The following is a 16,900-nucleotide window of genomic DNA, read 5'->3' as shown; positions in this document are numbered from 1 at the left end:
CCGAAACCGAATGGTTCGGTCAGGCCCATTCCGAACCTAAAATCGCTAAATCTCTTTCTGAAGGAGTTCAAGTTCAAAATGTAGTCTCTAAGGGTGGTGATTTCAAGTCTGGAAGAGGGGGAATTCCCGGTATCCCTGGATATCAAGGATGCGTACCTCCACATTCCGATTTGGCTGCCGCTTCAGGCTTATCTCCGATTCGCGCAGTTGGACTGTCACTATCAGTTCCAGGCTATACTATTTGGCCTCTCCACAGCACCGAGGGTTTTCACCAAGGTGATGGCAGAAATGGTTCTCCTCCGCAGACAGGGGGTGAACATAATTCCATATCTGGACGATCTAATGATAAAGGCACCGTCCAAGGAGAAGCTGCTACAGTCCATCCTTCTCACAACCCACCTGCTCAGGGAACACGGTTGGATCCTGAATCTTCAAAAATCAAATTTGGAACCAACCAGGAGGTTGTTCTTTCTGGGAAAGATCCTCGGCACGGAAGTGCAGAGGTGTGTTTTCCAGAGGAAAAAGCGTTTGTGATACAAACAATGGTCCGGGATGTCCTGAAACCAGCCCGCGTGTCGGTTCATCAGTGCATTCGCCTCCTGGGAAAGTTGGTGGCCTCTTACGAGGCTCTACAGTATGGGAGGTTTCATGCTTGGTCCTTCCAACTGGATGATCTGGACAAGTGGTCGGGATCCCATCTACATATGCACCAGAGGATACGCCTGTCACCAGAGGCCAGGATTTCACTCCTCTGGTGGTTGCAACTACCTCACCTTCTGGAGGGCCGCAGGTTCAGGATTCAGGACTGTATCCTTCTAACCATGGATGCAAGTCTCCGAGGCTGGGGCGCAGTCACTCAAGGGGAGACCTTCCAAGGAAGGTGGTCAAGTGTGGAAACAGGACTGCCAATAAACATTCTAGAACTAAGAGCCGTCTACAACGGTTTTCTCAAAGCGGCCCATCTTTTGAGAAATGGGCCATTCAAGTGCAGTCGGACAATGTAACAACAGTGGCTTACATCAACCGACAGGGCGGAACAAAGAGCAGAGCTGCAATGTCAGAGGTAACAAGAATCATCCTCTGGGCAGAAAAACACGCGTTGGCACTGTCGGCAATCTTCATTCCGGGTGTAGACAACTGGGAAGCAGACTTCCTCAGCAGAAACGATCTCCATCCAGGAAAGTGGGGACTCCATCCGGAGGTGTTCCGGAGGTAACAGATCTTTCGGGTGTACCTCAAATCGACATGATGGCCTTTCGTCTCAACAAGAAGCTTCGGCGATATTGTTCCAGGTTGAGGGACCCGCAAGCGGTGGCGGTGGACGCCCTGGTGACTCCGTGGGTTTTCCAGTCGGTGTACGTGTTTCCTCCACTCCCACTCATTCCAAGAGTGCTAAAGCTCATGAGGAGAACAAAGGTTCAAGCGATCCTCTTTGCTCCAGACTGGCCAAGAGGGTCTTGGTACGCGGATCTTCTGGATCTACTGCTAGAAGAGCCGAGGCCTCTTCCTCTTCGGGAGGACCTGCTGCAGCAGGGGCCATTCGCCTATCAAGACTTACCGTGGCTGCGTTTGACGGCATGGAGGTTGAACGCCAGATACTAGGGCATTCCGAACAAGGTTATTGCTACCCTGATACAGGCTAGGAAAGGAGTTACGTCAAAATATTACCATTGTATTTGGAAAAAATATGTATCTTGATGTGAGTCCAAGAAGTTTCCTACGGTGGAGTTTCAACTGGGATGTTTTCTCCTCTTCCTGCAAGCAGGTGTGGATATGGGCCTGAGGTTGGGATCCAAACAGGTCCAAATTTCGGCCCTATCCATTTTCTTCCAGAAACAGTTGGCTGCCCTCCCTGAGGTTCAAACTTTTTTGAAGGGAGTTCTGCACATACAACCTCCCTTTGTGCCGCTTACGGCGCCCTGGGATCTTAACGTGGTGTTGCAGTTCTTCCAGTCGGACTGATTTGAGCCTCTACAGGAGGTTGAGGTCAAGTTTCTGACGTGGAAGGCTGTCACTCTGTTGGCCTTAGCTTCTGCTAGACGTGTGTCGGAGTTGGGGGCTTTGTCCTGTAGAAGCCCATACTTGATCTTCCATGAAGATAGGGCTGAGCTTCGGACACGTCAGCAGTTTCTTCCGAAGGTTGTGTCGGCATTTCATATCAACCAGCCTATTGTGGTGCCAGTTGCTACTGACTCCTCAATTTCATCAAAGTCCTTGGATGTTGTAAGGGCTCTTAAAATCTATGTGAAGAGGACTGCTCGTCACAGAAAATCGGACTCTCTGTTTGTCCTGTATGATCCCAAGAAACTTGGGTGTACTGCTCCTAAGCAGACTATCTCTCGCTGGATCAGGTTCACTATCCAGCATGTGTATTCTACAGCAGGATTGCCGTGTCCTACATCTGTTAAGGCCCACTCTACTCGTAAGGTGGGTTCTTCCTGGGCAGCTGCCTGAGGTGTCTCGGCTTTACAACTTTGCCGAGCTGCTACTTGGTCTGGGTCGAACACATTTGCAAAGTTCTATACTTTGGCCGCAGAGGACCTGAAGTTTAGTCAATCAGTTCTGCAGGAGCCTCCGCGCTCTCCTTCCCGTTCTGCGAGCTTTGGTACATCCCCATGGTAGTAATGTGGACTCTAGCATCCTCTAGGACGTAAGAGAAAATAGGATTTTGGTTACCTACCGGTAAATCCTTTTCTCGTAGTCCGTAGAGGATGCTGGGCGCCCGCCCAGCGCTTCGTTTTCCTGCTATCATTACTTGGTTCAGTACAACTTTGTTTTAGTTGAGTACTGCATTGTTACTTGGTAAATACTGTTTCAGCAGTTGCTGCGTTTCAAGCTAGTTAGCTTGATGTGCCTTGTATTTGTGAGCTGGTGTGAATCTCGCCACTATCTGTGTATAATCCTTCTCTCGAAGATGTCTGTCTCCTCGGGCACAGTTTCTGGACTGAGTCTGGTAGGAGGGGCATAGAGGGAGGAGCCAGCCCACACTCTCAAACTCTTAAAGTGCCAATGGCTCCTGGTGGACCCGTCTATACCCCATGGTACTAATGTGGACCCCAGCATCCTCTACGGACTACAAGAAAAGGATTTACCGGTAGATAACCAAAATCCTATTTTCTGCCAGCGCCACCATCTAAAGGCTGTGAAGGGAAGCAGTGGTCTACCTGGTCTGGCCTGGCAGAAACTTAGAATGAAATAGAGAGCACCACCCTTGTATATTAAATCAATTCTGAAGATGTATCCCTTTAATTGAAGTGTCTCATGAAGATTATACAACAAAAAAAATATATATGCAATGTTACACACAAACACATTCGTGCTATAGGTTTACTACTTCTAACATATATTTTATTTAAAAACAATGCTTCATTTGTACCAAAAATGTAAGTCAAATAAACTCTGTGTTCTGTGATGTGGCAGAGATGCAAGATAGCCGACACCTTAACTCATACGTACAGTATAACACAGTACATGTCATACAGCATACAGTGTGACACCCTACATTGTATATATCGTGCACTGCATGTATTCATGCCAGAGGCATAGCTAGGACTTTGTGGGCACCATAGCAACATTTTGAAGGAGCCCCTGACACAATGCTTCTAGAGAGACACCTCTCCGCAGCAGTTGTTAATTTTATGCCCCATAGTAGTGCCCTATTTCCAAATCTGAACCATAGTAGTGCCCTAGCTCACATTATGTTACATTGTAGGGCTCCCAGTACACATTTTGCAACACAGTATCCCCAATTCACATTATGACTTACAATCTCCCCAGTTCATATTATGTCACATAACAGAGCTACCCCCAGTTCATATTATGCCACACTGTAGAGCTGCAGTAAACTTTAGAAACACAGCACCCCAAATTCACACCATGACATACAGTGCCCACCGTTCATATTATGACTTACTATAGTGCCTCCACTTCACATTGTGTCACATTACAGTGCCCCAGGTCATATTATGTAACATCATAATGCCCTCCGGTTCATTTTATACCATAGGCTCAGGGGCATATCCAGATATATTGCAGGCCCCAAGGTAAACGTTTGTAAGGCCCCTATGTATCACCCAATGGTGAAACATGTATATAACACATGTGACAGGGAAGGTGGGCCCCTCTCAGCTCTGGGCCCCATAGCAGCTGCACTCCCTGCACCTATGGTAGCTACAACCTTGATTCATGCTATAACGTGAGCTACATCATTCTCCGTATTAGTTCAGTGTGTGTGATGGGGGAAGTGGTAATGGGAGGTGGAACACCGGCCTGAAGCTTTATTGCAGAGCATCCTATAGGGGGAAGGAAAGGAGAGGTAACTCATCTGGGCTGTGTATGGAATAGTCTCTGCGGTGACCGTGTCTTGTACCCGGCACTGCACATTATATAGCACCTATGTGGCTGACCATCCATATCAGCAGTGTTTTAACTGCTGTCAAGGGTTCAGGTTAATTGATTAGAGACCGTTTATCAAGAGTTGCTGAATATTCTTCTCATAACAGATGTAAACTTGTGATGGGCCACTTACTTCCACCTGCCCCTTAGGCCACAAATTGCTGGTTATTTCCTGATTTACTAAAGCTTGTTGTGACCTTGCTTCCACTAGACTAGTTCCGTATTATTACAAGGTTTCCCATTTCCATGATGCCCATTCCAGACATTGCTTTACTGTGCTGCAGGATTCAACGCCTGACACTGGCCAATAGAGAAGCAGGTCTACCAGCTACGTTCAGACTCTCACACATTCTTCCGAGCTCATTAGTAATGGACAGTGTTACTGTGCGGTCGGAGGCAGCCTCTCTGAGGGCTAATAGGCCTCTCTCTGTTTCTGGAGCACTGATGTCTGAGTATTTCATCTACACCAGGCTTGGCCAACCTGTGGCTCTCCAGATGTTGTAAAACTACACATCCCAGCAGGCCCTGCCACAGTTTTAGCTCCCCTAATAGCAAAACTGTGGCAAAGCATGATGGGCCTTGTAGTTTTACAACAGCTGGAGAGCCACAGGTTGGCCAGGCCTGATCTACACTTTGGCCTTTTAAGCAAATACCTTTCCCACTGGGTGAGGATACATGACATTGGCCAGAAAAGAGACAGGATGCCTTATACAGGCGACCCATTTCATTTTTATAACTGGAGGTTCAGAAGCACAGAACAGGAGAGAACTTAGTTTAGCCCAAAGCGATGTCTGAGTAGAAAAGGAAAAAATATCAGGAACATGTCGTACATGAGTCGGCACCTGGCAACGGTGATAACAAACCTGTTCCTCTGCTCCTTGTAATCATTGATCAGTATCTTTCCTCGACGTCTACGCACACAGGCCCCCACCCCCCACCCCCCCCTTCACACACACACACACACACACACACACACACACACACACACCCACACATCTCTTTCCTGCTCACTTATTTATCTCACCAGCAACTTTCTGGGTTGTTGTTTTTTTACCCATCACTCGGAAAGTGCCAACGTCTCAATGTTCTTCTTCTTCGTTTTCCGCCTCCCGCTCAGCATTGATCGAGTGTTTTTTTTTTTCCTTTTTCCCCTTGCTCGTTACATTGGCCTTGTTTGTTCAGATAAAGGCCGTCTCTCCTCCTGACAGCCCTGCTGCATGCGCGCTTGTACTTCACCAGATGTGTAGTTACACTTCTTTAGATGTGTCAAATTATGTTCTGGAAAGTGGGAATGTTCAGTTGGGCAGCTGTCTGCATCTGCCTGTTATCTCCTATCTAAAACTACATTGGGAACAGTCTACCTCCGTCAGTCAGTGTCTATCTTTGCCCTCTTGGCACAGCTAACCCTGCTCCTTGTTAGATAGTGTATAATTAATCCCAAGCATAAATCTGTCAAGGTAAATGTTGAGGACGTGTCTCTGCTTCACAGGGAAATCAGCCTTCATTTGATATGAGCCTTGTGTGTGTTTTAGAAAACATGGAGATTTACTTGTGAATGAAATAATGCAAGGTTCACGTCAAGCAGGCTGTGGCATAGATGACTCTCCTGCTGTTGGCATTGCATGCTGAGACTTGCAGTAGCGGGAGTGCAGGTAATTGCCTCCCCCTTATTTTAGGTGACGCTTAATACTTTCGTGAGCGATTGGTATGTGTTCCTAGAATGTAGTTTGTTGCTGGGATTAAAGGGTATTGTATGGTTTGAACTGACCCTATTGTTAATGTGGGAAAATCATGTACTGTTCTTATTGTATTTTCAGGTTACAGATCATGCCACAACAGCCCTCCTACATTATCAGCTGCCCCAGATGCCCGATGTGGTGGTCCGATCATTTATGGTAAGGCTAAGCTTAGCACAACTAATGCTTCTAGGAGGTAGACATAATTACACGGTAACTCAACAGGATTGGTACGGTTACCTGACATGTAGTCTCAGGTGCATGACATTGGTGGTAAAGGTAGATTGGGTCCTACTTTCATATTCAGAGATGGTGATTTATAACAAGCTTTACATATTCAGAATTGCCCATTTAGTCTATCGGTTTCACTTTACTACAAATAACTAACACATCACTCTGCTCCTCACCTGGAAAATACTTTAAACAAAGAATCTGAACACACACAATAGTACTACGGGTACATACTAGAGGGAGGAACGCTATATCTGTAGGGGCGGTATTCAATTCTTTTCACCCCCTTCCACACCTTTTCACACACATTTCAGCTCGCTACCCCCGGGGTAGTGAGGGCGCCCAACCCCTTTTGCAGCTAAACCTGATTACTATGGGCACGATACCAGGGATCACTTTAGAAAGGGGATTGGTGTGAAATATAATTTGAATATCGGCCACTATGTCTTTAAGCAACACTGTCTACATCAGACGGTCCCTGCAGCACAGCAGGGCCGTCTGTCCGTATACTGACTGCAGGGACCTCCGACACTGACATCACAACTGGTAGGGCCCATTCAAATGCCTGCCCACTTACGATGTCTGGCCCAACATATCGAGCGGCCATTAGTAAGTTTGTATAACTTACCTAGTCAGCCACTCGGTCAGCTCAATGGTCAGTCAGCCACTTTGTGTACCCAGCCTAATGCTAAACTCTGACTTGATACAATAGGGGGAAAAACAGAGTCACATGGTGTTGAGGTGAAAATGGGATCGGGCCCTTTAAATTGTGACAGTATGGCCCATTTAATCCTAGTAACATCCCTGAGCAACCTACCAGTTTGATGCCATTTTCTCCTTTTAAACGAATAGGACTTTAAATGTTGTTGAGTCCACATAATGATCGCCCTCACTGTGCATTAGTGACAGTCACACTTGAAAGGATATTTCCTTTCTCCTGAGCTTATGCCAAGACCGGGTGGTGTCCAAGAAGAGGGAGATTCCTCACTGAGATATTGGAGTTCATTTATGTGGACAACCCCTTGCATGTAAGCAGTACAACTCACCGCATCTGCCCCTTGTTAAGATTAAGACCTTTAATCCTTATATGTTCCTCAAACCTTTGAATGCATCTTTGAGATTTATATTAAGTTATTTGACATAAAAGCAGCTTTTTACAGGATGTTGAGTTGCCACACAATAAACTTGCAAATAACTCTACACGGCTGCGTTACACAGGGAGTCAGCTTCTTCTCAGTTTTACTCCTCAAATGTGCTCTGACAAGTGGAAAGGTCTCCTAATCCCCAGCACTGCAGCACAGTCAGCATGCAGGTACTGTGTGTATAACCTCATGGGGAGGGGGCTCTGTGATTGATTTGGCTAAAACTCCAGCTGAGATCCCGTTCCTGAACATCTGACAGACACTCGATGAATGTGTCAATAATTCTGGGTCCTTCACCAGTCAGCTGAGCAGTGAAGCTTGCAGCATTCAGAAAACGTCTTAATCACCCTCCGCTTTGAGAGCACTTTAATCTCATGGCGTGTGTTCCTCCACCCTGACATATAGGTTGTTGCGGGAGTAATTTCACCTAATCTTTGCTTCGGATCTGAGACTTCATTTACTAACATCTCATTTAGGTGAAGAATGGTCTCTGAGCCACATCCACCAAGTAGCAATTGGCCTTTATCTGTGCATAGTGCAAGATAGACAATGAAAGCAAAGAGTCCGGTTGCCATGGTTTCGGGCAAGTTTTGTGTTAATAAATAAACGCTATAGTAAAAAAAAAAAATTATTTGCTGTCATTAGTAACAAAATAGTATATAGATTATGAAAATATTTCTTTATAGATCACAGGAGATGAAAGTGGGTGTATTTGTGGAGACCTGTCCACCCATCCTATTAGTCTCTCTGTCCTTCTATCTGACCCCGTGTCCTTGTATTCAGCCCTCTGTCTGTGTCTGTCCTGCTGTCTGTCCCTTAGATTTTCAGTCCATCTAACCATCCAACTATCTTATCCGTCCTTCTTTCCAGCCTCCTATCCATTTTGTCTATCTGTCTGTTCCTCCATCCATTCCTCCCCATTGCTTTGTGGTACATTGAGTTAAGTGTGTGTTAGATAGTGACAGCTGCTGCGGGGAAAGTGTTTGTTGCATTCAGACAAATGGGATACTCCTTACATCAATCTGTCTGCTTTTATCCATTTCTCAGACCTTCCGTCCCTCTGTCCAACCCTCTTATCCGTCCCTCTGTCCAACCCTTTTATCCGTCCCTCTGTCCAACCCTTTTATCCGTCCCTCTGTCCAACCCTTTTATCCGTCCCTATGTCCAACCCTCTTATCCGTCCCTCTGTCCAACCCTCTTATCCGTCTCTCTGTTCAACCCTCTTATCCGTCCCTCTGTCCAACCCTCTTATCCGTCCCTCTGTCCAACCCTCTTATCCGTCCCTCTGTCCAACCCTCTTATCCGTCCCTCTGTCCAACCCTCTTATCCGTCCCTCTGTCCAACCCTCTTATCCGTCCCTCTGTCCAACCCTCTTATCCGCCCCTCTGTCCAACCCTCTTATCCGCCCCTCTGTCCAAGGTTGTGTCTATGTTCCCTTCGTGATCAGGACATGGAAGTGACATAACGAGAGGGCAGGAGAGAACTTCCGCCCTTACAGCACCTAAATGATTTCTCCATTCGTTTGAGGTTATTTTATTTTTCTATGCACCATTGTACCCTCGTGGGCTCACTTCGCTCGTCACGCTTCGAGCTCGGTGTCTCGCTCCGCTGCACTACGCTTGCCACAGGTTACTATTCCAAATAGTTTGTGACATGGACCCAGGGGCTTATGGGAAAGGTCCTCTTCACGAAGGGAAACTAGACGCTACCCTCTATCCAACCCTCTTATCCGTCCCTCTGTCCAAACCTCTTATCCGCCCCTCTGTCCAACCCTCTTATCCGCCCCTCTGTCCAACCCTCTTATCCGTCCCTCTGTCCAACCCTCTTATCCGTCCCTCTGTCCAACCCTCTTATCCGTTGCTATGTGTGTCTCTCTATCCAACCATCGTTCATTTGTCCCACCATACATTCTTGGGCTGCTCCTCCATCGCCCTCCTTCCTCACAGAGACGCTGGGCAGCCATTACAAGACCTCTGCAGGTCTCCGGGAACGCTGGGCTTGGTCTCCCTGTATACCTCTCCTTAGAGTCAGGTTATATACAGCGCTGCTTCCTACCAGCTCTATCTAATATCTTGGCAGTTGATCAGACTATTTGCTCATTCACATCAGTCCCTGCCCCTGTGGAGCTTACAATATATGTTTCTTAGCACACATACAGACACACACATTCATGCTAGGGTTAAAGTTTTGTTTTTTTTGTCAGCAGCCGAATAACCTACCAGTATGTTTTGGATTGTGGGTGGAAACTGGAGTACCCAGGGAAAGCCATGCAAACAATGGGGAGGACATACAAACTCCTCGCATTTAAGGCCATGGTGGGAATCATACCCAAGACCTCAGTGTTGTCAGGCAGTAATGCTAACCACTACACCAGCTGTGCTGCCCAAATATATACCTTTATACCTGAACACATTAATCAAAGGAATGTGAAATCTTATTTCTCTATCGTCCTAAGTGGATGCTGGGGTTCCTGAAAGGACCATGGGGAATAGCGGCTCCGCAGGAGACAGGGCACAAAAAAGTAAAGCTTTACTAGGTCAGGTGGTGTGCACTGGCTCCTCCCCCTATGACCCTCCTCCAGACTCCAGTTAGATTTTGTGCCCGAACGAGAAGGGTGCAATCTAGGTGGCTCTCCTAAAGAGCTGCTTAGAGAAAGTTTAGTTTAGGTTTTTTTCTTTACAGTGAGTCCTGCTGGCAACAGGATCACTGCAACGTGGGACTTAGGGGGAAAGTAGTAAACTCACCTGCATGCAGAGTGGATTTGCTGCTTGGCTACTGGACACCATTAGCTCCAGAGGGATCGAACACAGGCCCAGCCGTGGAGTCCGGTCCCGGAGCCGCGCCGCCGACCCCCTTGCAGATGCTGAAGCGTGAAGAGGTCCGGAAACCGGCGGCTGAAGACTCCTCAGTCTTCATAAGGTAGCGCACAGCACTGCAGCTGTGCGCCATTTTCCTCTCAGCACACTTCACTGGGCAGTCACTGAGGGTGCAGAGCGCTGGGGGGGGGCGCTCTGAGAGGCAAATATAAACCTTATACAAGGCTAAAAATACCTCACATATAGCCCATAGGGGCTATATGGAGATATTTAACCCCTGCCTGACTGGAAAAATAGCGGGAGAAGAACCCGCCGAAAAAGGGGCGGGGCCTATCTCCTCAGCACACGGCGCCATTTTCTGTCACAGCTCCGCTGGTCAGAACGGCTCCCAGGTCTCTCCCCTGCACTGCACTACAGAAACAGGGTAAAACAGAGAGGGGGGGCACATTAATGGCTATATATATATATATTAAAGCAGCTATAAGGGAGCACTTAATATAAGGATATCCCTTGTATATATAGCGCTTTGTGGTGTGTGCTGGCAGACTCTCCCTCTGTCTCCCCAAAAGGGCTAGTGGGTCCTGTCTTCATTAGAGCATTCCCTGTGAGTTTGCGGTGTGTGTCGGTACGTGGTGTCGACATGTATGAGGACGATATTGGTGTGGAGGCGGAGCAATTGCCAAATATGCAGATGTCACCCCCCAGGGGGTCGACACCAGAATGGATGCCTTTATTTGTGGAATTACGTGATGGTTTATCTTCCCTTAAACAGTCAGTTGAGGACATGAGGCGGCCGGACAATCAATTAATGCCTGTCCAGGCGCCTCAAACACCGTCAGGGGCTGTAAAACGCCCTTTGCCTCAGTCGGTCGACACAGACCCAGACACGGGCACTGATTCCAGTGACGACGGTAGAAATTCAAACGTATTTTCCAGTAGGGCCACACGTTATATGATTTTGGCAATGAAGGAGACGTTACATTTAGCTGATACTACAGATACCGTAAAACAGGGTATTATGTATGGTGTGAAAAAACTACAAACAGTTTTTCCTGAATCAGAAGAATTAAATGACGTGTGTGATGAAGCGTGGGTTGCTCCTGATAAAAAGTTGATAATTTCAAAAAAGTTATTGGCATTATACCCTTTCCCGCCAGAGGTTAGGGCGCGCTGGGAAACACCCCCTAAGGTGGACAAGGCGCTCACACGCTTATCCAAACAAGTGGCGTTACCCTCTCCTGAGACGGCCGCACTTAAGGATCCATCAGATAGAAAGATGGAAGTTATTCAAAAGAATATATACACACATGCAGGTGTTATACTACGACCAGCTATAGCAACTGCCTGGATGTGCAGTGCTGGAGTAGTTTGGTCAGAATCCCTGATTGAAAATATTGATACCCTAGATAGGGACAATGTTTTACTGTCGTTAGAACAAATAAAGGATGCATTTATCTATATGCGTGATGCACAGAGGGATATTTGCACACTGGCATCTCGGGTGAGTGCTATGTCCATTTCAGCCAGAAGAGCCTTATGGACACGACAGTGGACAGGCGATGCGGATTCAAAACGTCACATGGAGGTTTTGCCGTATAAAGGGGAGGAGTTATTTGGAGTTGGTCTATCAGACTTGGTGGCCACGGCTACTGCCGGGAAATCCACTTTTTTACCTCAAGTCACTCCCCAACAGAGAAAGGCACCGACCTTTCAACCGCAGCCTTTTCGCTCCTACAAAAATAAGAGAGCAAAGGGCTTGTCGTACCTGCCACGAGGCAGAGGAAGAGGGAAGAGACACCAACAGGCAGCTCCTTCCCAGGAACAGAAGCCCTCCCCGGCTCCTGCAAAAACCTCAGCATGACGCTGGGGCCTCTCAAGCGGACTCGGGGACAGTGGGGGGCCGTCTCAAAAATTACAGCGCGCAGTGGGCTCACTCGCAGGTAGACCCCTGGATCCTGCAGATAATATCTCAGGGGTACAGGTTGGAATTAGAGACGGATCCTCCTCATCGTTTCCTGAAGTCTGCCTTACCAACCGTCTCTTCCGAAAGGGAGAGGGTGTTGGAAGCCATTCACAAGCTGTACGCTCAGCAGGTGATAGTCAAAGTACCCCTATTACAACAAGGAAAGGGGTATTATTCCACTCTATTTGTGGTACCGAAGCCGGATGGCTCGGTAAGGCCTATTCTAAATCTGAAGTCCTTGAACCTCTACATAAAAAAGTTCAAGTTCAAGATGGAGTCACTCAGAGCAGTGATAGCGAACCTGGAAGAAGGGGACTTTATGGTATCCTTGGACATCAAGGATGCGTATCTACACGTTCCGATTTACCCCGCACACCAGGGGTACCTCAGGTTCATTGTTCAAAACTGTCACTATCAGTTTCAGACGCTGCCGTTCGGATTGTCCACGGCGCCTCGGGTCTTTACCAAGGTAATGGCCGAGATGATGATTCTTCTTCGAAGAAAAGGCGTATTAGTTATCCCATACTTGGACGATCTCCTAATAAGGGCAAGGTCCAGAGAACAGCTGGAGACAGCTTTAGCACTATCTCAAGAGGTGCTAAGACAACACGGGTGGATTCTGAATATTCCAAAATCCCATTTAATCCCGACAACTCGTCTGCTGTTCCTAGGAATGATTCTGGACACGGTTCAGAAAAAGGTTTTCCTTCCAGAGGAAAAAGCCAAGGAGTTATCCGATCTGGTCAGGAACCTCCTAAAACCAGGAAAAGTGTCAGTACATCAATGCACAAGAGTCCTGGGAAAAATGGTGGCTTCTTACGAAGCAATTCCATTCGGCAGATTCCATGCAAGAATATTCCAAAGGGATCTGTTGGACAAATGGTCAGGGTCGCATCTGCAGATGCACCTGCGAATAACCCTGTCACCAAAGACAAGGGTGTCACTTCTGTGGTGGTTGCAGAAGGCTCACCTATTAGAAGGCCGCAGATTCGGCATTCAGGATTGGATCCTGGTGACCACGGACGCCAGCCTGAGAGGCTGGGGAGCAGTCACACAAGGAAGAAACTTCCAGGGAGTATGGACGAGTCTGGAAAAGTCTCTTCACATAAACATTCTGGAACTAAGAGCAATCTACAATGCTCTAAGCCAGGCGGAACTTCTCCTGCAAGGAAAGCCGGTGTTGATTCAGTCGGACAACATCACGGCGGTCGCCCATGTAAACAGGCAGGGCGGCACAAGAAGCAGGAGTGCAATGGCAGAAGCTGCCAAGATTCTTCGCTGGGCGGAGAATCACGTGATAGCACTGTCAGCAGTGTTCATCCCGGGCGTGGACAACTGGGAAGCAGACTTCCTCAGCAGACACGATCTTCATCCGGGAGAGTGGGGTCTACATCCAGAAGTCTTCAACATGTTAATAGACCGTTGGGAAAGACCAATTGTAGACATGATGGCGTCTCGCCTCAACAAGAAACTGGACAAATATTGCGCCAGGTCAAGAGATCCACAGGCAATAGCTGTGGACGCACTGGTAACTCCTTGGGTGTACCAGTCAGTGTATGTGTTTCCTCCTCTGCCGCTCATACCAAAGGTATTGAAGATCATACGGCAAAGAAGAGTAAGAACAATACTAGTGGTTCCGGATTGGCCGAGAAGGACTTGGTATCCGGAACTTCAAGAGATGCTCACGGACGAACCGTGGCCTCTACCTCTGAGAAGGGACCTGCTACAGCAGGGTCCCTGTCTTTTTCAAGACTTACCGCGGCTGCGTTTGACGGCATGGCGGTTGAACGCCAGATCCTAAAAGGGAAAGGCATTCCAGAAGAAGTCATTCCTACCTTGATTAAGGCACGGAAGGAAGTCACCGTGAAACATTATCACCGCATTTGGCGAAAATATGTAGCGTGGTGCGAGGATCGGAGGGTTCCGACGGAGGAATTCCAACTGGGTCGTTTCCTACATTTCCTGCAATCAGGATTATCTATGGGTCTCAAATTGGGATCCATTAAGGTTCAAATTTCGGCCCTGTCAATATTCTTCCAAAAAGAATTGGCCTCTGTCCCTGAGGTCCAGACTTTTGTCAAGGGAGTACTGCATATACAGCCTCCTGTGGTGCCTCCGGTGGCACCGTGGGATCTAAATGTAGTTTTAGATTTCCTCAAATCCCATTGGTTTGAACCATTGAAAAAGGTGGATTTGAAATATCTCACATTGAAAGTGACTATGTTACTAGCCCTGGCCTCTGCCAGGAGAGTATCTGAATTGGCGGCTTTATCTTATAAAAGTCCTTATCTAATCTTCCATTCGGATAGGGCAGAACTGCGGACTCGTCCGCATTTTCTCCCTAAAGTGGTATCAGCATTTCATCTGAACCAACCTATTGTGGTGCCTGCGGCCACTAGCGACTTGGAGGACTCCAAGTTGTTGGACGTTGTCAGAGCCTTAAAAATATACATTGCAAGGACGGCTGGAGTCAGAAAATCTGACTCGCTGTTTATATTGTATGCACCCAACAAGTTGGGCGCACCTGCTTCTAAGCAGTCGATTGCTCGTTGGATTTGTAACACAATTCAACTTGCACATTCTGTGGCAGGCCTGCCACAGCCTAAAACTGTAAAAGCCCACTCCACAAGGAAGGTGGGCTCATCTTGGGCGGCTGCCCGAGGGGTCTCGGCATTACAACTCTGCCGAGCAGCTACGTGGTCGGGGGAGAACACGTTTGTAAAATTTTACAAATTTGATACCCTGGCAAAGGAGGACCTGGAGTTCTCTCATTCGGTGCTGCAGAGTCATCCGCACTCTCCCGCCCGTTTGGGAGCTTTGGTATAATCCCCATGGTCCTTTCAGGAACCCCAGCATCCACTTAGGACGATAGAGAAAATAAGAATTTACTTACCGATAATTCTATTTCTCGGAGTCCGTAGTGGATGCTGGGCGCCCATCCCAAGTGCGGATTATCTGCAATACTTGTACATAGTTATTGTTAACTAATTCGGGTTATTGTTAAGGAGCCATCTTTAAGAGGCCCTTTCTGTTGTCATACTGTTAACTGGGTTTAGATCACAAGTTGTACGGTGTGATTGGTGTGGCTGGTATGAGTCTTACCCGGGATTCAAAATGCCTCCCTTATTGTGTATGCTCGTCCGGGCACAGTACCTAACTGGAGTCTGGAGGAGGGTCATAGGGGGAGGAGCCAGTGCACACCACCTGACCTAGTAAAGCTTTACTTTTTTGTGCCCTGTCTCCTGCGGAGCCGCTATTCCCCATGGTCCTTTCAGGAACCCCAGCATCCACTACGGACTCCGAGAAATAGAATTATCGGTAAGTAAATTCTTATTATTCTCTCTCTAAAGGAGAATTTTAGGATGGCGGAGCATTTTATAATATCAAATGTTGCAAAATTCCTGCATATTAAACATGTATTTATAGCATTATTTCTGTGCAGTAGTTCTTATTTTTGGCGAGTATGACTGTTTAGCTGCGTGTTAAATAAAATGCTCCCTGACAGATGGGCTGCTGAATTTAGGATAGCTGAGCCTTGGAGGAAAAAAACAGAAAACTACAATCTCTTGATAATTGTTAAAATCAGCTATCTTGTGACCTTGGGAGGAGAGAGCAAAATAGTTGAGGCACTTTTGCTGCTGTGAATTCAGTGTGTCTTGCATGGTTTCGTGCCAGTGAGTGTCATCTCATCACTGAGTGCATTACACATGACAGCCAGGATGACAGTTCTGATTTCACTTCTTCAACCCCCCTTCCCTTTCCCCTCTTCTCTCTTCCATATTTGCAGACCTGGTTAAGAAGTTATATCAAGCTGTTCCAGGCTCCGTGCCAACGCTGCGGGAAGTTTTTGCAGGACGGTCTGCCACCCACGTGGAGGGATTTCCGGACCTTGGAGGCCTTTCATGATTCCTGCCGTCAGTAGCGAAGACATATTGAGCTATAGGACTTGGGAACATTGCAGAGATCGCATTGATGCCAAAATAGCTGTGATGTATTTGCTCCTATGTGACCCAAATATTCCAAGACATGAAAGGGGTTTATGGACTGAGATGAAGTGTTGCGCATGGTGACCAGGGAACATGGACCTCTGACCTGTTACAGATGAGATGCTCTACTCTCTATGGACAGCGCTGGTGTTAGAGACATTTCTCCATGCCGGAGGCACAGCGATGACATTCAGAGATGGCTCAGATCTTGGACTTAAGGGAAACTGGGAGTTTAATGATTTGTACATCTGTTTTTCCATCATGTTACTCATGTTTATCTCTATAAGAGCGCATGAAACATTTTCTATCATTTATTATTAACTCATTTTGATAAAAAAAAGTAGGATATTGTACAATGCATTTTGTGTAATTTTTGATAAAATAATATTTTTATCCTGTGATCAGCTATGAGTTTGTTCAATCAGTTGTCTGCCGATACTTGTAGCACATGTGGTGGTGGAAAACATTAAGAGTCTGATTCAGTAGTGCATGCAGAGCCGCTATGCCTGCCAATTTGCACCCTGCGTCTGGGGCCATCTATGGCCAACACACCATTCAGAGTGGCACAGAGACCAGCTAGATCCCGGCTTGAGGCTAAAATGGGTGTCAGGTCAACGTTCGCACTTAGTGC

The 16,900-nt window shown here is 47.2% G+C and overlaps 1 protein-coding gene across 1 annotated transcript in view; it reads left to right on the top strand.

Annotated features, from left to right (window-relative positions):
• Positions 1–16,670, top strand: part of MED27 (mediator complex subunit 27) — a 499,272-nt gene extending 482,602 nt beyond the window's left edge. Inside the window, exons 7-8 of the mRNA XM_063935570.1 lie at positions 6,213–6,290; positions 16,071–16,670. Of these exons, the coding sequence (XP_063791640.1) occupies positions 6,213–6,290; positions 16,071–16,205 (213 nt within the window). The 3' untranslated portion in view covers positions 16,206–16,670. The remainder of the gene's footprint in view (positions 1–6,212; positions 6,291–16,070) is intronic.
• The last annotated feature ends 230 nt before the right edge of the window (positions 16,671–16,900 follow it).

This window comes from Pseudophryne corroboree, chromosome 8, assembly GCF_028390025.1.
Source record: "Pseudophryne corroboree isolate aPseCor3 chromosome 8, aPseCor3.hap2, whole genome shotgun sequence".
Classification (NCBI taxonomy): Eukaryota; Metazoa; Chordata; class Amphibia; order Anura; family Myobatrachidae; genus Pseudophryne; species Pseudophryne corroboree.
The sequence above is the reverse complement of the archived record's forward strand: the minus strand, read 5'-3'. Positions and strand labels throughout refer to the sequence as shown.